At 43.3% G+C, this 25956-nt stretch overlaps 1 protein-coding gene and 1 long non-coding RNA gene across 2 annotated transcripts in view; one reads left to right on the top strand and one right to left on the bottom strand.

Annotated features, from left to right (window-relative positions):
- Positions 1 to 25956, top strand: part of LOC309885266 — a 95468-nt gene that overhangs the window by 60463 nt on the left and 9049 nt on the right. Inside the window, exons 8-12 of the long non-coding RNA XR_014318770.1 lie at positions 15916 to 16032; positions 16154 to 16275; positions 16547 to 16601; positions 17071 to 17246; positions 25227 to 25325. This is a non-coding gene — a long non-coding RNA (uncharacterized lncRNA). The remainder of the gene's footprint in view (positions 1 to 15915; positions 16033 to 16153; positions 16276 to 16546; positions 16602 to 17070; positions 17247 to 25226; positions 25326 to 25956) is intronic.
- Positions 8200 to 25419, bottom strand: LOC309885264 (myosin heavy chain, skeletal muscle, adult-like; the record flags this gene model as incomplete). Its single annotated transcript, XM_082775024.1, has 38 exons — positions 8200 to 8477; positions 8906 to 9001; positions 9142 to 9246; positions 9333 to 9503; positions 9597 to 9722; positions 10013 to 10216; positions 10317 to 10625; positions 10820 to 10944; positions 11117 to 11282; positions 11369 to 11552; positions 11805 to 12001; positions 12220 to 12338; positions 12452 to 12578; positions 12814 to 13203; positions 13291 to 13381; positions 13481 to 13626; positions 13706 to 13882; positions 13990 to 14232; positions 15770 to 16025; positions 16116 to 16252; positions 16735 to 16858; positions 17048 to 17165; positions 17260 to 17347; positions 18832 to 18908; positions 19019 to 19328; positions 20744 to 20914; positions 21506 to 21655; positions 21754 to 21872; positions 22870 to 23008; positions 23095 to 23198; positions 23299 to 23397; positions 23489 to 23552; positions 23674 to 23766; positions 23856 to 23967; positions 24066 to 24093; positions 24730 to 24886; positions 24979 to 25122; positions 25213 to 25419. 38 exons carry the CDS (start codon positions 25417 to 25419, stop codon positions 8325 to 8327), a joined length of 5826 nt encoding a protein of 1941 aa, XP_082631150.1. The 3' UTR covers positions 8200 to 8324.

The raw sequence follows: 25956 nt of genomic DNA, 5'->3' as shown, positions 1-25956 counted from the left end.
AACTTCAGTCAACTACTGCTTTGTCAAGCAATACAGGTGTATGTTGCCTTGCTTCCAAATAAGTCTTTCAGGTCCCTCAAAGTGCTTGCTTCTCCCTGAGAAGTCTTTCCAGATAGTCTTCTTGGTTGTAGGATCTAAGAGCAGAGCCATCCCAAAACACTGCACTGCATTCTGTCTCATGTATTTGCTAAGCTTGGATTTTTCCTCTTAGTACCTTGACATACATGTATATATGTTTTTCATAGTCCTATCTTTCTTGAAACTCTACTTTTAGAAGCACAGTTCTGAATTCAAGGGAAATGGGAGAAAGAAACAACTTCTTTTTGTAGGCCTTTTTCCTGAGTGCATGTTGTATTTGTTGGTAAATGCAAGGAGAATTCTGCTGTTGAATTGATTTTTTTTTTTTTCTCAAATTGTCAGGAAGTTTCTTCCTCAAAAACAGAGAACTTTCAATACTGTTTCAATACTGTTATTGGAATAGTGCTTACATACTCAGGAGGAACACGTCCTTCTAGCCCAGGAGTTCACAGATCAGAGGTCCTCTGCAGTGGGGCAGAAGCTCTGCCAGAACATATGCACTATATCTATTTTAAACTTTCTCTCAGAGATCATCCTTTATGGACATTTTGGAGCCTTGTTTTCCCCATCATCAGTTAACAGCTGTCAACTGACAGGCAGCCCAACTCCATAAATAGCATGTCAACACAAAAGGCTATCCTTCTGCAGTTATGGCAGTAAGTATCTAAGAGGAAGGAACCCTTGGTTTCCCTCGCCTTGGTATGCTATTTGGACCCTGATAATTTATCATAATTTATGGCCTCCCCTACACAAATAGTACTGTTAGTTCATCAAAAAACAAAACATGAGAATATGATTTTTTTCCCTCATGTTCTATCTATATGTGATGTTTGTTGTTTAGACTAGCACACTGACATATGGCACCACTACAGAGATTCATTTTTACTAGATAAAATATTCTGAAAAGATAAGAAAAAAAAAAAAAAAAAGAAAGAAAGAAAGAAAACAAAACCAAAAACACATTAGCCTAACAGGTCCATAAAAAGAACAAAGAGTTCTCATTTTCAAGGACATTTACAGTCTTTATTAAATTAAATGTAAATGATTAAGTTATTGATTTTGAAAGTTGATGTTTTTATATACCTCAGAGTGTACTCCCCAAACTATCCTTACTATTCAGGTAAGCAAGTAAACAGAACCCAAAAATGTTAATTCTTTCTATCTGGAAAAAGAAGCTTTTTATAGATAAAATTAATATTTCAGAAATTAACACTTCTACAAAATTTTGATGGGTATTGCAAGGCAAAGTCAGACATATGCACCTTCTCAGAAATTATAGCAATTCTTCTAGACAGGAGTAGTAACTATGAAATATAAGCATAAAAATAGACAAGAGGATCATCACAGTTTCAGTTGCAAGAAAGCTATTGAATTACTTGTTATTTTTCTATAAAAGTTCATAATATACCATTTGTTATCTATACAGTCCTTGAGAGATGCTTGTCTAATCCTTTAAAGCATAGGCTAAAGGAGATTATGGAAGACCATGTTAATATATTCTGTACTAATATACAGTATTGCTTATTCAAATGTTTCCTAAATCTTTACTCCACATACTCTTTACTACAAATACAAAAGTTATGGTCTTGGCCATAGAACCACCTATGTCCCTTAAAAAAATATTTTTTTCCATGTGAGAAAATTATTTTCATACTTCCATACCCAGTCTTCATATCTCTCATTTCTTAACAATGAACATCTGTCTATAACTCTTCATACATGTTCTCTTTATATTGGTCATTCTAGCTCCTCTCCTCCCTACAAGGTGGAAAGATTTTCTCTCTCAGAAAAGTTTTACAAAAGTGCTCTTGCAATGCATCATATACAATCACTAAGATAACCCATTGCTGAGGAAAGCAAACATTTACTTCTAGCACCATAGAAACAGTACTTAGACTAATATAATAACTAATATGATAGACTAATATAATTAAAAGACTAATATAATGAGATATACTATTTTTGCAACTGTTTGACATTCATAGATGTGTATAAGCTTCTGCCCTCACTTCCTTTTCTCCCTGGCTCAGCTGAAATAATGCATGTATGTCTCTGTCTGCTGTTGTCCTCCCAAAAGCAATTTGTTTCCATTTAGTAAATTTCCTTCCTAAAATTTTAGACAATTTCTCCAGTTTGAAGAGCCAACTGTTCTGATTGCATTTTGTCCTGCCAAAGTGCTCAGATGCCCCTCTCACAGAAGCTCTAAAACTCTTCTTGAGGTATACAGTGTAACAGCCATCTGAGGTAATAACATCAGGTAATCATAAAATCATAGAACAGTTTGGGATGAAAGGGACCTTAAAAACCATCTTAGTTCAACCCATCCCCACACAGCCCCAATAAGCCTGGATGCAACCCACTAGATCAGATTGCTGAAAGCCCCATCAAACCTGGCCTTGAACACCTCCAAATATGGGTCATCCACAGGTTCTGTGGGCAACCTGTTCCAGTGCTTCACTTTACTCACTGGGAAGAATGTTTTCCTAATATCTAATCTAAATCTCTCCTCTTGTAGAATAAAGCTAGTGCCCCTTGTCCTATCACTACACTCCATGATAAAGAATCCCTGACCAGATCTGTTCTGTAGTCCTCCTTTCAGTACAGGAAGGATGCTATAAGGTCTCCCTAAAGACTTCTCTTCTCCAGGATGAGCAACTCCAGCTCTCTCAGACTGTCTTTGTACAAGAGGTGCTCCAGTCCTCTGATCATCCTCATGGCCCTCCTCTGGACTTGCTCCCACAGCTCCATGTCCTTCTTTTCTTGGGGGTCCCAGAGCTGAGTGCAATACTCCAGCTGGAGTCTCATGAGAGCAGTTGGAGGGGGAGAATAACTTCGCTTGAACCCTTCCTTTGATGCAGCCCAGGATATGGTTGGCTTTCTGGGCTGCAAGCACATATTGCCAGTTTGGGTATAGCTTTTCATCCACCAACACCCTCAAGTTTTTCACCTCAGGGCTGCTCTCAATCCATTCTCCATTCAGTCTCTTTTTGTTCCTGGGTTTGTCCTGATCCAGGTACAGGACTTTACACGGGCATCTTGAACTTCATGAGGTTTTCAAAAGCCCACCTGTCACGGACCCTCTGTATGGTATCATTGCCATCGAGCATGTCAGCCACACCACACAACTTGGTGTCATCAGCAGACTTGCTGATGGTGTTCTCACTGTCACTTGCTGAGGGTGACCCCCTGTCTATGTCACCAACAAAGATGTTAAATAATGCTGGTCTCAATACAGACACCTAAAGAATGCCACTTGTCACAGGTCTCCCTCCACCTGCCAACAAACAGTTGACTGAAACTCTCTATGTGCAACCGTCCAGCCAATTTCTTACCCACTGAGTGGTCCATCCATCAAACCCATGGCTTCCAGGGATGGTGACTCCACCACTTCCCTGGGCAGCCTGTTCCAATGCCTAACAACCCTTTCAGTAAAGAAGTTCTTCCTAACATCTAACCTAAAACTCCCCTGGATTGCTTACCCTTCAGGCTGCAAAGGGCTTTCTCTGTTGCCCTTTGTGGCCTAAGAGTCTAAGAGATCCTCACCTGTGGAGGTAAGATCCTCATGTCCATCCTAAGATGAGTGGGGCACTCCAGAGACCTGAGCCTCCTCTGGTGCCTGCACTCTAAAGGTCCAGCCAGAACACAGCTGTCAAAAGAGGTGCAACAGTCACAGCCCTCAGACTGTGCTATCAGGTGTGTGTGTTGGAGTTGGCAGGTCTATTGGTGCTTTGTGTTGGCCTTTTGACAGTCACACACTTCAGAGCACTTACATGGAGGCTTTCTCAGCAGAGGGCCCAATGCAAACGAGGCCCTGCACAGCGACCAGTGGCTGCTACTGCCAGCCCAGGGTCCTTTGTATCAGCATTAATGAGCCACAAATTTCTAGGCCTTCTTTGGCCCATTCCACCTGCCTTTGACCTGTTCCAGTGAACACAGAATATAGATAGACACTAGATAAGTTGACCTAACTAGTTAAATTTCATCCCATTTGGTTGGGTTTGGCAATAACACGTAGGTCAGCAAGTTTCACCAGCTTTAAATGCATGCCATTTTAAGCGAGTCCTAGCTGCTGTTTTATAGCAGGGAAGGCACCCAGTGGAAGGACCACCTCTGAGGCTCCATGCTGCCACCCGCTGGCAATTCGTGCCTTCAGCACAAATTCTGCTCTGAGCACAAATAGATGAGGTCAGGTGTTGCCTGTCTGAGTTCCCTGTGACTGACAGGAGGCTGCTGGAGTCCAGTGCTGAGGGGAAAGCTGATGGGGCCTGTGTCCTTCATGCAACAGGCCAGATGGCAATGGGACAGGCACAGCCACCCTCCCAACTGATGTCTGCCTTGACTTCCTCTAATTGATTTCCCGTGGCGACTGTACTGTACTGGGATGCCTCCTTTCCTGAGCTCTCCAAAGAGCTAGTGAAGGCAGGCTGCAGGCAGAGTGGGGCCTCCATAACCAGCATGTTATGGCCACTGACTTGGCCAGAGGTTCTTCTGCAGTCCCCATACTGCAATGGGATTCCTTGAAGGATCTCCGTTGAGCAGCCCTGCTACTTTCCCTCAGTGAGTGCTGCAAAAGCAGTCTGAGCAAGGGGAAGAGTCTTTCTGGAAGCTTCTGAAGGTTGGAGTAAGCCCTGCCTCTGGCTTCCTCCTCGCCACAGAGGGAGGCAGTTGTAAAATTGTACGCTTTCAGGGCTACATACCATCTTTTCATTTGTTGATGTCCAAGGGAAGGGATGTCCCTACCCACACCCCAAACAGACCGCTGAAGCACCCGTGCAGCTGCCATGTTCCCGATGGGACAGCATGTCCCAGGAGAGCAGAGTGAGCACCCAGGCACTGGTTTCACTCACTGTCATTCCACTGGCTTCAGAGGGGTCACTCTTGATTTATACTCTTACAAGTGGGAGCACACTCAGGCCTGTTTCTGATTTTTCACATTTCAGCTGACAAAGGAGCTGTGCCGGAGCAGGCCTTTCTGGGATAAGAATAGCATCTGCCATCTTAGGACACAGCACAGTTGTCCAGCTCCTACATGGCAACGCATTGCAGTGAGATATAGAAGGCAAGCTACCCGCTGAGGAATGTCTTCAAGCGCTATTAGTGGAAGCATATCATCTACACAAGCAGGCATTGCTTCACGCAGGAGTCTTGCAAGGGCTGGCTATTTTTAGCTTTTGACACTGCCGATGAAGGGAGACAAATGACAAAGTGATCCTCCTGGCACAGGCAACCTCCAGAGCTCTCTGAGCAAGCCCCTTCTGCGAATGACTCTTGTCAAGGCTGCAGGGCCTGAGGGTGCAGGAGATGGGGGCCAGGAGGGAGCTGTGAATTTGCTGGGGACACGAGGCTGGACCTCGGTCCCACCAGCACTGCCCAGCTGCACTTACAGCAAGCTGTCCCTGAGGGCGTGCACCTGTCCCCGAGCTTAGGACATTCCGCTGCCTGATTTATCTCCAACCACATCCCTGAGCGCTAGGGAGAGAACAGGGGGCATGGAACTTTGTGTAAGTGAAGGTTACGGTAGCTCAGAAGAGAACAGACACAGTTATGAACTGAGAGTTGCTTCATCTTCAGTGAATCGCTCGCCCTTTCCTATCAGTACCTCTTGTAACATTTTCTTTTGTACAAGTCATCAAAGAAACTTTTCCAGATGCCACACTTACCAGTGTGTCCAGGAGTCATCAGTCGGCTCACTCTTCTTCTTGGCTGCTGTCTTCCCTATGGCTGGCTTTTGCTGGCTACCTTGTTTTGTTCTGATGTCATGACACATCCTTGAGCTCCCACAGTGGAGCCAATGCAAAGCAAAGGAGAGTGCAGGGTCTGAAAAGTAGGATTTCAAAGAGTCTCAGAATTTTATGCTTGTACAGATTAGCCCTGCCATTACAGCTAACAGAAATGCTCATGTGATGTTGTGTGCCATCTAGACTCTACCCATCCCTACCTGAAGCTTTGGAGAAGCCTGCAGGTGTGTGTGGACAGGGATTCTAGAGCCACACAAGAGGAGCACTGAGCTGAGATGGGTTTGGACAGTCCAGGCTCACCACAGAGACCCCATCCATGATGGCAGAGCCAGGCACTCTCAGGCACAGAGCAAGACAGCAGAGGATGAGGAGGCATGAAAAAGATTGGAGTCTGCTAGGAAGCCACGGGGAAAAATTATGCAGTGCCTTGAGAAGGGAGAACTAGTCTGGCAACTCTGCAAAGTGTTGGGTAGCTTTCTTAAGGTCCTAATGACTGAAAACCTAAAGAACCATCTCCCCTTGCTCTCTCAGACAGTAGTGACAGCAGTGGCAGAGGTTCTGCTCACCAGTCCTCCCTAGTGACACTGGAAGCAAGCTGGGCTTCCTTGCAAGAGCTGGTGTGTTGGTGAGGCTGCACCTGGGAGCCAGGTTGGGTGGATATTCGTCCATCCATTGGATAATGCTGTCACAGACATACAGCTGTCGGTTGAAACTTCCCAGTGGTGTGAGTGCCTGCTTGGAGGCAGAACCCCCTGTATGGACTTCTAAAGCTTGGACCAAGAGGCCAGTCTCAGTCCTTATCACTTCCCATCACCCTTAAGGAGCTCCAGTGGCAAGCTCTCCATTGTAAATATTGTAAGCCAATCAGGGTTGAAAGCATTCAGGGGCTACCCGCTTGGGCACAATCGTTTTCTGCACAGCTTCCATCCCTTCAGCCCACAGCACCAGCCTCACCCCCATCCTTTCTCACCTTTTAGTCTTACTGATCCATGGAGGATCCACCTCTGCTTTTGAGCAGCAGCCCTTGTACAGTAGACAGAGGTGGAAACACATGGACCCTCGCGAAACATCAACACATACACTGTCCTCTGCTCCTGCATCGGCTTCTTGCTTCCCTTTAGTGTCAGCTGAACCTCACTCTTCAGTTGCTGCTAATGTCTTTCTCATCCACTCTACATCAGTCCACACCAAGGGCTCCTGCAGTCGGGAGTCAGTCAAGGTAATGGGCTGCGAACACTTCAGACAGGGGCAGTGTGGCAACAGCGGGTGCAATTGTGCAAATTTCTACTCCTTAAAGGATCACCAAATTAACTTAGTAGTCCTCAGTTACCACTAACCTGTCTTTGATTCACAGTACAGCCCTGCAGAGCCTTCTGACAGAATCCTCCAGGGTTGTGTGGTCTTCCTGAAAACAAGGGACAGAATTTGCTGGGAAGTACAGAGCTGTCAGTTGTGTGAAAGCATTGGTTTAGGCAGACATCTGTGTGCATGCCTTTAACGTACCATCGCAGCCTCCATGTGCCTTTTCAGCCAAGGCCTAACGCTTCAGAATGCTCCAGCTGAGACGGCTGATAGAGCACATGAGACTGTACGTGCAGCTGTACATGCCCAGTGGTCCTCTTCTATTCAGATCAGGGTCTGAATGGAAGAAAAATTATTTGCCAATTTCCCCCTTCCCTTCTGACTCACATTGACCAAAACATTGCCAGCTTAGCATGTATTTAGGCTGAAGGGGAGCTTCAGGTATCTGAGGAAATAATGGAGGAATACAGCCATCAGCTTTCTTCTTTTCCCTTGCCTGTGGATTTGCCACACATGGCCTGACCTTTGAGGTGACATGCTGAGGAGGAGCATTCTTGCCACACAGTGTAAGGGAAATCAGCCCTGAGGAGGCCTCCTTCCACCCGATTGGCCCCTGGCAGGGCTCAGCATTTTGCCACACTGCAGAGAAACTATGAGCAGGTGGTGACAGCAGCTGAGCAAATCTAGAGTAAGAGAAATTGCACAATTTAGAGGCACCGTGGAAGAGTCATCACAGTGTGACAATTTCAGTGTCTGCTGAAAATTGTCTCTGCTGAGGAAATGTCTGTCCCATTGTAGTGTGATGCACTGTGACATCTGATAGCTTACTCAGAGTCTGGTGGTTAGGATTTGTGATTGCCAAGATCAGAAACAAAAGCAGGCAGAGCAAAGAGGAAAGGGATCGCTCCCTCTTGCAACTCACGTGGGCTGTAAGCTGTGCTGAAAGGACAGTAGGAGAAGCATCAAGAATATGTGAGGGCAAGAGCAGTGCTAGAAGCTTGAAAGCATCTGTAGCTGATTCACCAAAATCCTAAGCTTATTCAGGAAGAGAAAACAAAGAAGCCACTGTTCATAGTGTCTGTGCAAATTAATCTACGGTCTTTATTCTCTAGACATTGACATGGTTACAAATACATTGCAAAACAAAGCAACAGAGGGTTCACATTTTGTGCACCCCTCAGGCCATTTTGCTGCTACGTGACATCTTCACTCTTCCTCTTCTATCCTCCTATGAAACTCCCTGCTCTTCGCTCGTAGTTTGTTGACCTGAGACTCTGCAATATCAGCCCGCTCCTCGGCTTCCTCAAGCTCGTGCTGGATCTTGCGGAATTTGGAGAGGTTGACATTGGACAGCTCCTCCTGTGTGGGGAGAGGGAGTTGGTGGTGAGGAGCACAGGTTAGTGGTTGTTCTGATTTGGCTGTTCATTTCCTTCCACATAATTACAAAAACATGTCTGAATTGCAAAGTGTTCCAGGTGTCTTTCATAAAAATACTTATTTATAATTTTTTTTTTTGTGAAAATTTTTAATCAATGTACATGTAGTATTATTAGTAAGAATTCTTTCTTAGAAATAACATCTGTTCAATGCCCCCAGAAATACTGCATACATTTGCCCTTTTATTTCCCTCATTTGATCTGATTCCTTTAGTACTTATACACTACAAAAAAAATATAAACATGTCAGAGAATATTTGGAGTCCTTCATTATTGACCTGTAGACTTCCCAGGTTTCCCATATGCTTTTCCTTAATTAATCCTCTTACCATCACTCAGAGTAATACTTACAGCCTCCTCAGATTGTCTCTTGTAGGATTTCACCTTCATCTGCAGCTTGTCCACCAGATCCTGGAGCCTGAGAATGTTCTTCCGGTCTTCCTCAGACTACAGTGGTTGGTAAGAAGGAAAGAGAGAGAGTTGGTTTCCCCACACCACCAGAAAACATGTGTTCTTGGAGTTCATGGAAAAATGCTTTGGCTTTCCGTGAGAAGGGTGTGTCAGCACAAAGATGCCTCTTGCCTTACCTGGTAGGTCAGCTCCTTCACCCTCCTCTCGTACTTGCGCACACCCTTCACGGCTTCAGCACTGCGCTTCTGCTCAGCATCTACCTCCCCTTCCAGCTCCCGCACCTGCAATGAGAAGCTCATGTTTGGAGCTTTCCAGGTGGCTCCCTTCATGACATGCTCCCTTGTGCACAAATACCAGCCCTACGCACCCTGGCCTCCAGCTTCTGGATTTGCTTCTTGCCTCCCTTCAGTGCCAGCTGCTCAGCCTCATCCAGACGGTGCTGCAGGTCTTTCACCGTCACGTCCAGGTTCTTCTTCATTCTCTCTAGGTGGGCACTGGTGTCCTGCTCCTTCTTCAGCTCTTCTGCCATCATGGCCGCCTGGAGAGGCAAAGCAGCAAAGCCAGGGTGGGGCCAAAGATATTTTGGGAAGAATGCATCCATCACCCTCAGTGACAGAGTTCCCCAACTCACATCTGTGATGGCCTTCTTGGCCTTCTCTTCAGCATTGCGGGCTTCCTGGATGGTGTCTTCCATTTCACTCTGAATTTGGGCAATGTCTGTTTCCAGCTTCTTCTTGGTGTTGATCAAGCTGGTGTTCTGTGCAAACAGAGATTGTAAGACTTGTATTCTGAGGCCTAAAATACCAAAGCTACAGCCTGAGCCAACTCTTTTCTCTTCAACCTTTAAATTCTGTGTTTGGAATTCTTTATTAGAGAATTGTTTACCAAATATCAGTGGTGCACTTAGGTGATGGGCTGTGACCCTGTTTCCATTGTGGACAGCAGTATAGAGGCCATTGTAGACCATTGTCCTGCGTCACTCTCTACTACTATAACAGTCATCTGTGCTAAGTGTCTACACAACTGGTTTGGGCAACAAGCCCTTACCTGGGTATGGAGGAGCTGCACACGCTCGCTTGCATCCAGAAGCTCCTGCTCAGCCACTTTCCTTGACCGCTCTGTCTGCTCCAGGGCTGCCCGCAGCTCCTCAATCTCAGCCTGCAAGAGGTTTGCTCTGCGCTCCACCATGGCCACCTGCTCCTTCAGGTCTTCCTGCGTCCTGAGTGCATCATCCAAATGTATCTGGGTATCCTGTAAAAGAGGCAAGAGAAGTGACAAGGCAGCATAGCACACTAGGGTGCCAAAAATGTTAGAGAAGCCTTTCTTGTATGTGTAGCTTTGCTGAATTGACCTTGAGCACTGCCTGTGTGTTTCTCAGGTTCTTTTGTGCCTCTGCAGCCACACGGTTGGCATGGCTCAGCTGGATCTCCATTTCATTCAGGTCTCCCTCCATCTTCTTCTTCAGCCGCAGGGCTTCGTTCCTGCTCCTGATCTCAGCATCCAGACTGCTCTGCAAGGACTCCACAATTCTGAGGTGATTTCTCTTCAGCTGGTCAATTTCCTCATCTTTCTCTGCGATCTTCCTGTCAATCTCAGACTTGACCTGGTTGAGCTCCAGCTGGAGGCGCAGGATTTTCCCCTCTTCATGTTCTAGGGAGGCCTGGACAAATGGTCACAAACATGTATAACATGGGTAGAGCTACTTCTTGTTTGCTTGATAATTACAGAATTTTTCAGAGAACCTGGTGTGGATGTGCTCCACAGCTAGAACAGAAGGGGGACCATGCACTACTTAGCCACATTTCCCCACTGCTAACGTTTCTAGTGTGGACAGCAGTGACTATGGGCACATACTTCAGCTTCCTCCAAGGCAGCCTGGATTTCAGATTTCTCCTGCTCAATCTGCTTCTTGACTTTCTCCAGCTCGTGGATCGCCTTTCCTCCCTCTGCAATCTGCTCCGTGAGGTCAGAAATCTCCTCTGTAGGGAAGGGTGAAACAAGGCATGGTCAGACATAGGGCATAAAGGGAAAGGCCCTGACGCACCAGGCTGACAGGTCTCTTCTCATCACTGCGGGCACTCACCCGTGTGGAGTGGTGGGTAGACAAGCTTGGGGGAAAGCCTGGCCAGCAGCAGAGGGCTAGGGACTTACGCTGCAAGTTCTTGTTCTCACGCTTCAGCGTTTCCAGGTGGTCCAGGGACTCCTCATAGGCATTCTTCATCTTAAACAGCTCCGTGCTGAGAGAGCGAGACTCCTTCTGGGAAGCTTCCAGCTCAGCCTGTGTTTCCTCGTACTTCTGCTTCCACTCTGCCAGGATCTGAGGAGCAACAGGGTGTGAGTATGGATGTGATGATTGTGAGGAGATGCCCTGCCCAGGAAGCACAGGGCCAGAGGCCAGAATACCTTGTCAAAGTTCTTCTGCTTCTTGTCCAGAGCTGCGCAGGCAGCATTTGCTCGCTCCACGTCAATCATCAGGTCTTCCACCTCGTTCTGCAGCCTCTGCTTTGTCTTTTCCAGGGAAGCACATTTGGCGTTGACAGCTTCAACGTGTTCCTCTGCATCCTGCAGGCGCTGTGCCAGCTTCTTCCTGGGAGGTGATAAAAAGCTCATAGTTAGTGATCAAAGAGGAATGAGTATGCTCTTTACAATTGCACACTTAGTCATTTTGCAGTCTGTGGACTCCAATCCACAAGGTCCGTAGATAAAGTTTACCACATCTGTCATCCTTCCCTAAAGCAACCCCATGACTTATTTCTTTGTATATCTTGGTCTTTGTTTCCAAGGTCCCTTCTGAATTTTCATTGCCTCTCCTGCTTGTTTGCATCCTGTCACCACATACTTGGCCTCCTCCAGCTCTTCTGTGCGCTGAATAGCGTCCGTCTCATATTTGGTTCTCCACTGGGCCACTTCGCTGTTGGCTTTGGACAGGGCACGCTGCAGCTCACCCTTGGCTTCCTGCTCCTCCTCATATTGTTCCCGGAGCAAGTCACAGTCATGGCGAGCAGACTGCAAGCCATGGGCCAGGGCATTCTTGGCCTGGAGTTAAAAGTATTGCAATTAGGAGTAGCTGTATTCTGGGAAATATTTTCATACTGGTATTTAAACACTGGAATATCTTCCAGGAAAATAGTAATCTACACAGTGTACGGAAATATCAAGCCGAAGACTGATATAGTGCAGGAAGCCAGGAGTGTGCACTGACACAGCAATGATATATAAACTTTATAAAATAAATATACATGAAGTGTCTTCACCTTTATCTCTTCCTCTAGTTGTCGCTTCAGTTCCTCAATCTGTTGGGTGAAGGCCTGTTTCCCTCTAGAAAGCTGAGAAATTAAAGCATCTTTCTCCTCAACCTGGCGTGCATATTCACCTGGAAAAGTTTGTATTTAGAAATTTTTTAATGGCCAAATTAAATAAATTTGAAATGAAATAAAGACATGTAAAGGATTCTTCCATTTCCAAACCAAAGATTTGTTGCCTTACCAGATTCTGTCTGTAGACGAGCTCTTTGAGCACTGAGATCACTGATCATGCGTTGATTCTGCTCTTCCTTTGTTTTAAATTCACTTAGTTGGTCTTCCAGAGTGCGGCACATCTTCTCCAGGTTTGCCTAGTTGGAAAACATACATTTAAAAATGTGTTAATACCTGGACTCTGCCATATTTACAGCAAGAAAATGTAGCCAGGAGATGAAGTTTACATATATATGGACAATACACATAAACCCAGGATGTATATATTAGATTAGAAGAAAAAAGTTGTATTGTAACCCAGTGATGTTTAAGTATAAAAATAAAAATAAGTATTACATAGTTTACAAAGTACTAATTAAAGTATTTCAGTACCTTGGCTTTGGAGACAGACTCCATGTTACTGGCCAAGTCATCTATCTCCATCTTCAGCTCACTCTTCTCCTTCTCCAGCTTCTGCTTGACTCGTTGCAGGTTGTCGATCTGCTCACCAAGCTCAGCTGTGCTGTCTGCGTGCTTCTTCCGCAGGGTGGCAGCTGTGGCTTCGTGTTGCAGTGTGGCCTCTTCAAGGTCGCGGCGCATCTTCTGAAATTCTGCCTCACGCTTCTTGTTCATCTCAACCTGAGCTGCTGTAGCCCCACCTGCTTCTTCCAGGCGCTCGCTGATCTCCTCCAGCTCCCTGGAGAGGTCAGCACGGTGCTTCTCTGCTTTTGCCCGAGAGGTTCGCTCTGCCTCAATTTCCTCCTCCAGTTCCTCGATACGGGCCTGGGGAAAATGCAAGACCCTTCACACCCATGCCCTCCTTGTACTGATGTCCTTCTGAAGGGTGGAGGGGAAGGACCAGAGACTTGCCTGCAGCTCCTTGATCTTCTTCTGCAATTGCATGCCAAGAAGTTGCTCATCTTCAATTTTGCTCTGGATCTGGCTGATTTCAAAGTCTTTCCTTTGCACAAAGCATACAGTATCACACTCTTAACATCTGAATAAAACTACCTAATAAATGCACCTGACCTGCACTCAGGTGTTCCACAACCACACTTACTTCTTCAGTTTCTCATCCAGCTGCTGCTTATCATTTTCCAAATCCATTATGCTATCATGGGCCAGCTTCAGGTCTCCCTCAAGTTTCCTCTTAGCCCTTTCAAGGTCCATGCGCAGTTTCTTCTCTTGCTCCAGGGACCCTTCCAGCTAAACACAACAACACCAATAATGCCAGGCAGGTTGAACTCCATACCTGTCCTGTCTCGCTGGAGGCACATGTGCTTACATCATCCACTTGCTGCTCCAGCTTGGTTTTAGCTTTGGTCAATGTATTGACTTTGTCCTCTTCGGCCTGCAGGTCATCCAGTGTCTGCTGGTGGGCCTCTTGGAGGGCTTTCTTCTCTTTTGTCAGCTTCACAATGGTCTCATCCAGAGCTGCCATCTCCTCTGTGAGGTTTTTCACCTTTGACAAGAAGGGAGCAAGCGTAGATAAAAAATGTAGTTTAAAACTTCATGCTGTATAACAGACTACAATTCTTTCTCGAGTGAGTAATGTCTTCTGAGTCTTACCTTGTTTTCGGTAGCATGTTTTTCCTTCTCAACCTTGGCCAAGGTTAACTCCAGGTCATCAATGTCTTTCTTCAGCTCTGAACACTCATCCTCTAGTTTCCTCTTCTTGGCTGTCAGCTCAGCATTAATTTCCTCCTCATCCTCAGCCCTTTCAGTCACCTCCTTTACTTTGGCTTCCAGCTGGATTTTGGTTTTGATGAGCTGGTCACACCTTTCCTCAGCATCGGCTAAAGCGTCAGCTTCCTGATCGTGAAAATGGATTCTTTTCAGGATATGACTTTTGGGGTGATATTGTGGTTCTCAGCTTAAAAAAATTAGAATCTTAATAGTTATTTTATGGTTAAATATCTGTTTTATGTTCCAACAGAAAGTATGTGCTTGTAGGAGTTTTAAGTAGCAGACCAAAATCTTTCTCGATGCAACCTTTTGCAGCTTCCTCACAAGAGGAAACAGCAGGGGAGGTGCTGATCTCTTTTCCTTGGTGACCAGCAATTAGACCTGAGGGAATGGCATTAACCTGATTCCAGGGTGGTGCAGACTGAGTATTAGGAAAAGAATCTTTTCCAAGAGAGTGGTCAGGCACTGGAACAGGCTCCCCAGGGAAGTGGGCACAGCACTGAGCCTGCTAGAGTTCAAGAAGTGCTTGGACAATGCTCTCATACATAGGCTTTTATTTTTGGGTGATCCTTTGTGTAGCCAGCAGTTGGATTTGAAGATCAACTATATGAAATTCAACAAGGCCAAGTGCCGGTGCTGGGCACATCTGGGGTGCAACAACCCCAAGCAGCACTACAGGCTGGGAGATGAGTGGTTGGAAAGCTGACTGGCAGAAAATGACCTGGGAGTTGATAGTAGATAGGACCTTGGTTGATAGTTGGCTGAATATGAGCCAGCAGTGTGCTCAGGTGGCCAAGAAGGTCAACAGCATCCTGGCTTGTATAAGAAGCAGCGTGGCCAGCAGGGCTAGGGAAGTGACTGTCCCCCTGTACTCGGCTCTGGTGAGGCCTCACCTCGAGTACTGTGTTCAGTTTTGGGCCCCTTGCTACAAGAAGGACATGGAGGTGCTCGAGCGAGTCCAGAGAAGGGTTACAAAGCTGGTGAGGGGTCTGGAGAACGGCTTACGAGGAGCGGCTGAGGGAGCTGGGCTTGTTCAGCCTGGAGAAGAGGAGGCTTAGGGGCAACCTTATGACGCTCTATAGATACATTAAAGGAGGCTGTAGTGAGGTGGGGATTAGTCTATTCTCCCACGTGCCTGGTGATAGGACGAGGGGGAATGGGCTAAAGTTTCATCAGGGGAGGTTTAGGTTGGATATTAAGAAGAACTTCTTTACTGATAGAGTTGTTAGGCATTGGAATGGGCTGCCCAGGGAAGTGGCTGAGTCACCATCCTTGAAGGTCTTTAAAAGACTTTTAGATGTTGAACTTAGTGATATGATTTAGTGAAGGACTTTTTAGTGTTAGGCCAGAGGTTGGACTAGGTGATCTTGGAGGTCTCTTCCAACCTAGGTGATTCTGTGATCCTTGTGGATCCTTTCAACTCAGGATATGCTATGATTCTATGATTGTTTGATAAGTCTCACACATGATATACATACAATCATGGAATACCCTTACTTGAACTTTCTGACAGTATCTAGTTATGTTTTTAAAAGCATCATTTAATGAAGTACAAAGTAATTGATTTAACTTTTACTTGTTTTGTGTCTTTTGAAAATTTAATTGTAAACATCAGCCTTGTAGCCCCTGTTAAGTTAGAATGAGACACACTAGTCCTACTCACAGCCTGCACTTGAAGCTGCAGATCATTTTTCTCCTGCACGAGCTTCACCATTTTCTCCTCGAGCTCCTTCCTCTTTGCCTCAGACTTTGCAAGTTCTTCCTTGGTTTTCTCAAACTCTTGTTTCATGTTGGCCATCTCCTTCTCAGATTCTGCACTCTTCAGCAAGGGCTTGATTTTGAAGAACAACTTCATCCAGGGCCAGTGCTTGACATTCATGAATGCACGAATGTTGTACTGGATGCAGAAGATGGACTCTCTGAATGGTAAGTGAAATAAATATTAAAAATTTAGGCACAGATGACAAAATATACCAAATACATTGAACTTGATTTAAATAAATGTTTACCTCCTCTCCACCATTTTCTGGTACTCCACTCTCATTAGGAAGCCCCTGCACCTGGCCTGTGTGCGAGTAATGAGCTGTGCCAGCTTCTCATCCCTCATCTCTTCCAAAAGGCCTATCAGCCCAGCTTTGAAGAACACCTTAGGGAAGAACATAAAAATAGGTACAGTCTATGTGCTTGCTGTTCACAGTAGCCCATATCCTGTCTGCCGTGGCAGATTATATGGGAAGCTAGAGAAAAAGCAAAACCACAAAGAATGTAGGCAGTGATGGATATATTATATCCATTATATCCATTATATTATATCTTCAAGAATCCTGGTCTGGTTATTACAGTCATATTACTGCAGTTGAAGAACTATAATAGCCAGATCTTATTCATTTGTTTTTATTAATCCTTGATTCTTCTATTCTACAACTTTGTCTTCAATTAGGAACCCTGAATTAGAATCATCCTATGACAATGAATTTCACTGTTTTATTGAAGTGGTGAGTCAAAAAGTATTTAGTCGATGTGTTTTAAACACGTCAGTGTTTGATGATTTCACGTGCTTTCTAAAATATCTCTCTTAAGCTATACAAAACAAAAACATGCAGTACTTGAAATAAACAGTTTTGGTACCTTGGTGTGACCAAACTTATATTGTGTGTGGTCTATATCAATTGATCCAAGAAGTTTCTCACAAGCCTTCTTGCTGTCAATGAACTGTCCCTCTGGAATAGCACTTGCATTTAATACTTTGTATCTGGGGGAGAAAATGGTAATATAAGGAGGTCTGTTGAGACTAATTGACTGATACACTACAAAAAAAGAGAACATAACTCTACTGCTAAATGTAAATGTTAGAGAAGGTTCTATTCACCAGAGGTGAATTTTAAATTTCATAAGCTACTTAAGATGGCCAAAATGATTCAGGAAGGGGAAGCAGTCTGACCTCTGTTTAAAATCTGCATACAGGACTCTGTTGGGAAATCCTTTCCTGCAAATTCTGATCCCTTCCAGCACACCGTTACACCGAAGCTGATGCAGCACCAGCTCATGTTCCATGGCACCTAACAATTCAGAGCACAAATGAATGTTGTATTCTGTAATACATCAGGGAAGATCAGCACCATATTGAAGACTTCCTGTATGTGAGTCTCTTACCAGGTGTTTTTGTTTCATTTGGAATGATGCAGCGTACAAAATGGGGGTGGGTGCTTCTCAGATTTGTCATCAGCTTGTTTAGATTTTCCTGGGAGAGTCATTAACAAAAGTTTATATCAGCAAATGTAATTTCCACTGTAAGCATCAAGCAATCTGTACTGAAATAATGTGTTATCAAGTATTAGCTTGCAGAATCCTGAACTGAAGCCACTTGCACCAGTTTTCTGACTTTCCATGTACCTTTGTTATTATTAACGTAAGGTATTAAGTTTGTCTGTTTAGTCTGTAGGAACTCTGTACTCTTAAACATACAGTTTTATGACATTTCACTGACTCTAGTGAAATACCTTCATTAGAAATTATATCCATCTTCCATTATACATTCCAGGAGAGATATACTGATACTCCTCTGATGCAGTTTGAAGCATACTACAGTAGACATTTAAGATGAGTCATATGGTTCACACTACATAGAACCTTCCTATTTTCTCCACTAAAAGCAAAAGGAACAGGCTGGATTTTGTGTCTCAGTTTCATGTTTTGTTTGTAAGGTAAGGTGAAATGAGAATAAGGTAAGATGAATCCCAGGGCTGGTCTGTAACTAATATCTGTATAATTATTTATAAATAAATAATTATTGTCTATAATTAGAGTAGGCAACCCCAGAGGACATTTCGGACTACCTAAATTAAGTAGTCCAAACCTTAGCACGTCTAAACTTTAAGAAAGTCTGAAGACCTAAGAGCAATGCAACCTAAATGCAGCAAGGATCACCTCTTACTTCTTAAAGTATTACGAGCTTAAACACGGGCTTATTACATTATTTTTGAATGATATGTGCTGGCAATAATTTCCCACTTGCAAGGCAAAAGTCTTGCAAACATAGCCTAGATCTATGATTATTTATCCTAGGTTGTATACACAAAGTCCATGTCATGTTTCAGAGAACTGGCTAGAGGCTATGTCAGGTAATCAAGAATCATATGACAACAGATATGTAGGACGAATTAGGCTGGATCAAGAAGAGAACCCTAAGTGAATATCATAATAAGTGAATATCATAATAAATAGCCTCAGGAGAGACTCAGCATATTACCTGACAGAAGTGTATAGAACAGCCAGGCAGCAAAGCTTGGCTATGAGAAAAAACTGCCAGGTATCTCACATCTTAAAAAATCATATCCCAAGGTTTATTTCAATCATAACTGATGCATGAATCATGGAAAGAATACTAGAGATACAAACGGAGCAACCAGCTCACCTCCAGGCCTCTGGGCAGAAACAATGTTGTTAAAGGGTAATAAAAGGTTCTGAAGCAGAGGTGGACATCTAAAGGAAATTTGTGTCTTCTAGGTATATTTTAGAAGTTTTCTGGAGAAGTGGACACAGCCATATGTTGTGCATTCAATAGAAAAGAGCATAAATAAGTTACAGTAGGTTTGCTCCTCTGGCCCAAGAACATCTTTTTTTTTTTTTTTTTTTTTTACACAACTAAGCCAAAAAAGACAGGTTATTTTAAGTGATGAATTTCCGCCTTATATTAGGAAAAAAATATTGAACTTTGTACTGCACCCGGAAAAGAGCAGAGACCGTCTGGAATGAAGAACCTTTCTTCTTGCCACCTTTCTTGCCAGCACCAGCACTAGCCTCTGCAAAAATTAAAAATATATAAAAGAGATTTTATATTTTTGTTATTGCCTCTTACAATTCCTTTTTCTAAGCTGTACATCAGTGAAAATATGACTTTCACAGATCTGACCTGCTTCTGCTCCACCATAGTTAGCAAAGAGTAAGGCCAGTGTTTTCAGTGAAGACTTCTGGTATAACCCAATAACAGTTTCATTCAGGGGGTCCTTGTTCTTCTCAAGCCAGCCAGTGATGTTGTAGTCCACTGTGCCAGCATAGTGTATCAAGGAGAAGTGGGCCTCAACCTTGCCTTTGGTAGGCTTGGGCTTCTGGAAATTGCTGGACTTGCCCAGATGCTGGTCATAGAGCTTGTTCTTGAAAGAAGTGTCAGTTGCCTTGGGGAACATGCACTCCTCTTCCAGAATGGAGAAGATGCCCATGGGCTGGAAGAAACACACAGGAGAGACAAATTGCTATTTAGTTTTATGGGCAATTATGGTCTTTATCTAGTCAGAGTAGCAGAACACAGACATAAGTGTTCATCAGAAAAAGTTGTTTTTCAGTCACATTTTATGCTAGAAAATGTAATTAAACATATTGATAGTTATGTGGGCTTTTTTACACCAAATGATTCATAATGATAAATTGAAGTTCCTTTAGTTTGTGTTGAAAAGTTTCTTTATATAACCAGGACACTACCTTCTTATTCAGAGGAACACAAACATATACAGATGTCATAAAAGTAATTGAACCAAAATGAGTATACAGTACACCCCTACAGAACGGACAGGCACCTATTCTGTGTTGCATTAAGAAGAATATTATCAGCAGGTCGGTGGAGGTGATCCTTCCTCTCTACTCAGCTCTGCTGAGAAACATCTGAAGTGCTTTGTCCAGTTCTGGGCTCCCAAGTACTAGAAAAGCATAGACATACTAGAGTAAGCACATTGAAGGGCCACTAATATATTTAGACTGGAATATCTGACATACAAACAGAGGCTGAGAGAGCTGAGACTGTTCAGCCATGAGAAAAGAAAGCTCAGGAGGATCTTACTAACGTGTATAAACACTTAATGGGAGGTGGGAAGGAAGATGAAGCCAGTCTCTTTTCAGTGGTTCTCAGTGACAGTACAAGGTGCCACAGGCACAAATCAAATTACAGGAAATTCCATTTAAATGTAATAAATGCTTTTTTTTACTGTGAGAGTGGTCAACAGTTGGAACAGATTTCCCAGAGTATCTATTCTTACGGTATCATCTGAAATATTCTAAACCGAGCTTTACATGGTCCTGAGAAACCTGTCCAGTTAACGATGCTTTGACTAAGGGAGTTAGATTAAATGATCTCACAGTTCTATGATTATAATTTCTTATCATCCTGACAGCCAATGAATGTTAAATTCCATGCTCAATATGAATACCTCCTTATTCTAAGTCAAAGGATGCCCATTAAGTGTGACTGTTTGTAATCAGTGATGCATTTCCATCTTCTATGTTTATTTTACGAGTGATATATCTATTTTGCTGTAGGAGCACAAGTCAGTTGGAGCTGAAAGGTGAGCTGCAGAGTTTTAACTGGAAACTGTTTCTATCTGTTTTGGAAAAAAAAAAAAAAAAAAAAAAAAAAAGAAAAAAGAAAAGTTTTATTGGGAGTTTAACAATCTTTTTGCACTTCAGAAAATACCAGTTCAAATCTGCTCTGTGACATCACCACACCACCTTAAAGTCTCATTTGACAGATAAAATAAACTAAACAGCTAAGTATTCTTGAATAACAAAAGTTGAATATTTGGACATGAACATGAATGATCCCTTTGAAAAATTAGACCAAGTAATTATAATATTCCCATGCCCATACCTTCTCAATGAGCTCAATGCAGGCAGCCAGGTCCATCCCAAAGTCAATGAATGTCCATTCAATCCCTTCCTTCTTGTACTCCTCCTGCTCCAGTACAAACATGTGGTGGTTGAAGAACTGCTGCAGTTTCTCATTGGTGAAGTTGATGCACAGCTGCTCAAAGCTGTTGAACTGGAAATAGAATGAGAAAGATCCATATCTGCAAGATGCAGAAGTAACTGCAAAACCTTACCCTTTAAAAATAAGGAATGCAGTTACTCTGGTTTCATAGTGACTGAGCATTTCTTCAGTCAGCTTTATATCTACATAACAAAATAGAGAAATGCATGACATTCATTGTTCATGATCATATTTTTCTCCTTGATAAAACTGTGAAAATAGAATGTATTTCCTGTATTATCTTAGAACAAATTACAGAAAAAAAAAATACAAAGTTAGGCCTATTATGATGTATGTGCTTTATACAGTCTTTAACTTGATCTTTTAAACTAAGAAATTTTTCTGCTTGGACCTTTCTGCTCTTTTGAGCTTGCACGTCTTGAAAATGAGGCTATTGTTATAAGAAAAGTCCTTTCAAATGTCATTTCTTACTTCATGGCAAAAAAAAAAAAAAAAGCAATTAGCTACAAAAAAAAAAAAAAAAAGTGTTGAAAGTGTTGATCATATGTGTTCTTTAAAAATATGTCTGAGAGTTGTCAGAACACCCAGCTGTCATTTCTAAGCAGCTCTCTAAGCAGCTCTTACCAAATCTTTGTTACTCACATCAAAGATCTCAAAGCCAGCAATGTCCAAGACACCAATGAAGTACTGCCTGGGCTGCTTTGTATCCAGCTGCTGGTTGATACGAATAACCATCCACAAGAACATCCTCTCATAGACAGCCTTTGCCAGAGCACCTACAGCATTGTGAACCTAAAACAAAAGTAAATGCCTGAAGTTACAACACAGAGCAGAGGAGAATCAAATGCATATTAATTCAAAGCATGGTTCCGGGTTACCATGTTTCTCACCTGCTGCACGGTTTGACCCTTGGTCACATATTCATTCCCAACTTTGACTCGAGGGTAACACAATGCCTTCAGCATGTCAGCTGAATTCAGGCCCATCAGATAGGCAGCCTTGTCAGCAACTAAATGGCAGATAGATAGGAAAAAAAAAAAAAAGAAGAAGAAGAATTTTGTGTCATATAGATTTTGCATCTTTAAGGGCTGCAGTGTTCAGGCTTCCATGCTTTGAAATATGTTGAAAGAATGTCACAGATATAATCTGTGTAGCATCAAAGTCATAATTATGCATGTTGAACTTTTCTGAAAAACTTACATTTGAAGGTCTTCATTGAAGAATGCAAAAGGCAATGAAGTTTTTTTCAAAAAATTCCTAGCACAAAATTGAAGCCTGCAGCTTGTTAATCTGAATATTTCTAGTATGTGTGTAGCTCAGAAGTTGCAGTGACCTCCGTCAGATAATGAGCTATACTCAGAAGGTGATAAAAAACACTCAAATATTTAGAGTGGAACACAGAGGATTTATCTGTACTCTTTAGGATTCAGCATCTACAACCCTTTCTGAGCTTTGGTTTCTACTTCTGATCATCTGTAAAATTCATCGGTTTTCATCCTTTTTCAGACATGACTATGGCACTTCCCAACTTCTGCCTAGTTCTTTAAAACGAGAAGGCTCAGAAAACTGGAGGCATGGGTTCTAGCTCTTGCTCTGACAGAGAGGAATCAAATCCACCTCTGTCATCAGAGTTCCCTGGACATCAGACAGGTGAGGGTGAATGAAAATATGGCCCTCCATCCTGTTAGAGCTGAATATCTTTATTGTTTCACAATGAGTGCAAGGCATTCTCAATAAAAATATGACTAATAATGTTACAGTAAAGGCATCCACAGCTACTAGCTTCCTGGCACAGTTTAGAAGGCAGTTTAAACTGAAAATTTTTCATTTTATAGGATACATAAATCCAGAGATTATACATCAGAGAAAATGATGTACTGTGAGAAGTAAGATTTTTTTTTTCTTACTTGCTGTTTTCCTTGAAATCCTAAAATCTAATTTTAGATCACTCTGTGTCTTTCACATACAGAGTGGCTCAGAGTTATAATTTCTGAGTTTGACAATACCTTCTGTGCCATCTGGCTCTGCCTGCTCCTCTCGCTGTTTCTGCTTGAACTTCAAGTTGCCATAGTGCATGACAGCCCCTGTCAGCTTGTAGATGGCAGTCTTCTCATCAGCAGTGAAGCCCAAGATGTCAATGGCACTCTGGTAATAGAATCAGTAAAGTGGAATATTTGCCTGTTATATGATGTACGACCTGTACCAGCTTACCAGTTTCATAAATTACTTACATCTGTAGCCATCAACTCCTCCTTGTCATCAATGCTGGGAACAGTGATCTCACCTTGACTCACAAAAGGGTAGTCATATGGGTTGGTGGTGATAAGGAGCATTTCTGAAAACAAATAATGATGGGTTAAATTTCATTGTTTCTATAGTGTAATTCATTGTTGCTCAGTGATCTTTCTCCAAAAAAGCTCAGTGATGCCTCCTACCAATTAGCTCTGGCTTCTTGTTGGAGGTGACCTGATAAAAAATGTGGTAGCTTCTTTCTGCCTTGAGCTGGAAAGTGACTCTGGACTTCTCCAGCAGATCTGGTAAGGAAGGTAGAAAGTAATAGGCACAAGACAGCACAAAGAAGTAGGAATTTAGGAAGGGATGTCATCGTGCCAGGATGTCACTTACAAGTTTCAATGTCAGCAGAAGCCAGTTTGCCTGTGGCCCCAAAGTGGATTCTGATGAATTTGCCCTGTTGAGGGGGAAAAGAAACACTTCAGCCTGGATGGATTCTTTTGACATCTCTTTATGTAAGAATGTCGCTAGGCTCATCACTACTGTTAGGAGGGATTTTGTCCAAAGCTACAACTCACAAAGCGCGAGGAGTTGTCATTCCTCACAGTCTTGGCATTTCCAAATGCCTCCAGCAGTGGGTTGGCGCTGATGATTTGATCCTCAAGTGTTCCCTACAGGACAATAATTATTCCTAGTTATTACTTTTCAAAAATGAGGAACAGAGAAAAGCATTGATTTGAGCCCCTATCTATAATTTTACCTGCATTTTGCCAGACTGCTCCTCCTTCTTCTTCTCCCCACTAGCTGCAATTGTTGCAAAGTACTGGATGACACGCTTTGTGTTCACAGTCTTCCCTGCACCAGATTCTCCACTGCCAAATGAAATAGAGAAGCAGGGAGAGTGTGGTCAGGAAGCAGGTCTCCTGGAACCGGGTAGCCCTGCAGGGACCTGAGCAGGAAGTGTACTTACGTGATCAGGATTGACTGATTCTCGCGGTCTGTGAAAGAGGTAGAATGAAAGTTTTTAGCCATTGTTCTGAATAGAACTGAGTTAGTTGACTGAAAAGTAAATCTGTAAATGTAAGTTGGGGCTTCTCCAGAAAGTCCAAGCAGTAACTTCTAGAAGACAGTACTGAATTTCCTTCTAACAGTAGTAAGTATAAGCTCTGCTGGACCCATACAACTCTCAGATGTACATGGTCCTCAGACAAAGTCTATATGCACTTGCCCTTCACACAGTTCTCATCAAGGAATCAAATCAAACTGACTACCTGTGCTCAAAGCAAAGATTGTATGGTATCATACAATCATACATACCATATTGTATGGTATGCATACAAAGATTGTATGCTTTCCGTTCTCTCATTGAAAAAAAAAAAAAAAACAGAAAAAAAAAAAAAGGAGGGGGGGGAAGGATATTATGAGCTCAGTATTATGTCTGTGGTGGGAAAGTGTAGAATAGGGTACAATAGTACACAGTGCTGAATCTATGCATGTTTCTGGTACAGTTTGGCTTGCAGTTGTCAGTTTCTCTCACTTAGCTCCATGGTATTTGTAGCTGCCTTGTCCTGTGCTCCAGTAAGAGCCACGAGGCTTTTTGGTTCAGATTGCTTTGAATGAGATCAAGCACTCACCCGTCAGCATGAACTGATAGGCGTTGTCAGAGATGGAGAAGATGTGTGGAGGGGCCTCCTGGCGCTTTTTGCCTCGGTAGGCCAACACCACCTCCGGGTTGTACACCGGCAGCCACTTGTAGGGGTTGACGGTGACACAGAAGAGACCCGAGTAGGTCTGCAAGGAAGAGAGACAGCACATGGGCTTCTGTTCAGCCTGGCACAGCAGGCCTTCCAGCTACCCAAAGGAAGAGAGCTGCTGGTACTTACATAGATCATCCAGGCTGCATAACGCTCTTTGAGGTTGTACAGCACAGCGGGTTCGTGGAGGTGGGTCATCATGGCCATGTCCTCAATTTTATCATACTTGGGAGGGTTCATGGAGAAGATTTGGTCATCCTTCACGGTCAGAGTCTGCCAAGGAAATGAAAGAATATGTCTGCATATGTCAGCTAGAAGCTCAGTGTGAATCAAATGTTGATCTGAAGTTTCATTTTCTCTTACCTCTCCACCTTCAGTTTTCACAGTGACCTTCCCTGTTTCCCTGCTCTGGATTGTCCCTTTTACAAAGGATTCCTTGGGGTGGGCCACAAAGACGGATGACTTGGCATCAAAAGGTTTGTTCTGGGCCTCAATTCTTTCCTTTTCTGACTTTCGGAGGTAGGGAGCCGCCTCCCCAAAAACAGCCATCTCCGCATCTGCAGAGGCCATGTCTGTGCTTTACTGAAGACACGTCAGCAGAAGACTCTAATGGCTAGAAGTAATATGGCATTGATTATTTATGTCTATTCTGTAAGATTGGGAAATCTTTTATATCCTGTTCTTTGTTTTCTCATCACAATCTAATATTTGGAACAACTATAATGACCTAACTGAAGATCCTAATCTTTAGGTTACTTAGAAAATGAGGATATAATTGATGTAGCTTAGGTCTTCAGACTTCTAGTAGAGCAATATTTAATCACCTTTCACAACTGAAAGTTTGGCGTTTTAAGAATATCATGTCTGTAAGAACTACGGAAGCTACTTAGCAAGTTTTAATGACATCACTATCAGAAGTAAAAATACAGGTGGAACATTTTGTTGAAAAGAGTAAATGTGAAGAAACTTTTCTGAAAAGCTGCAGTATAGGAGACCTACGGTCCTGGAAAATATTGAACCAATGGGGCATTTGCTTATTAACTAGGATGGTAAAAGGAAGGCCATGGGAAATTAATGAGTTTTGCTACTGAAGTTGCCAACAGAAGA

This window comes from Aythya marila (assembly GCF_965140915.1).
Source record: "Aythya marila genome assembly, chromosome: 18".
NCBI lineage: Eukaryota > Metazoa > Chordata > Aves > Anseriformes > Anatidae > Aythya > Aythya marila.
This window is presented reverse-complemented; position numbering and strand designations above follow the sequence as displayed.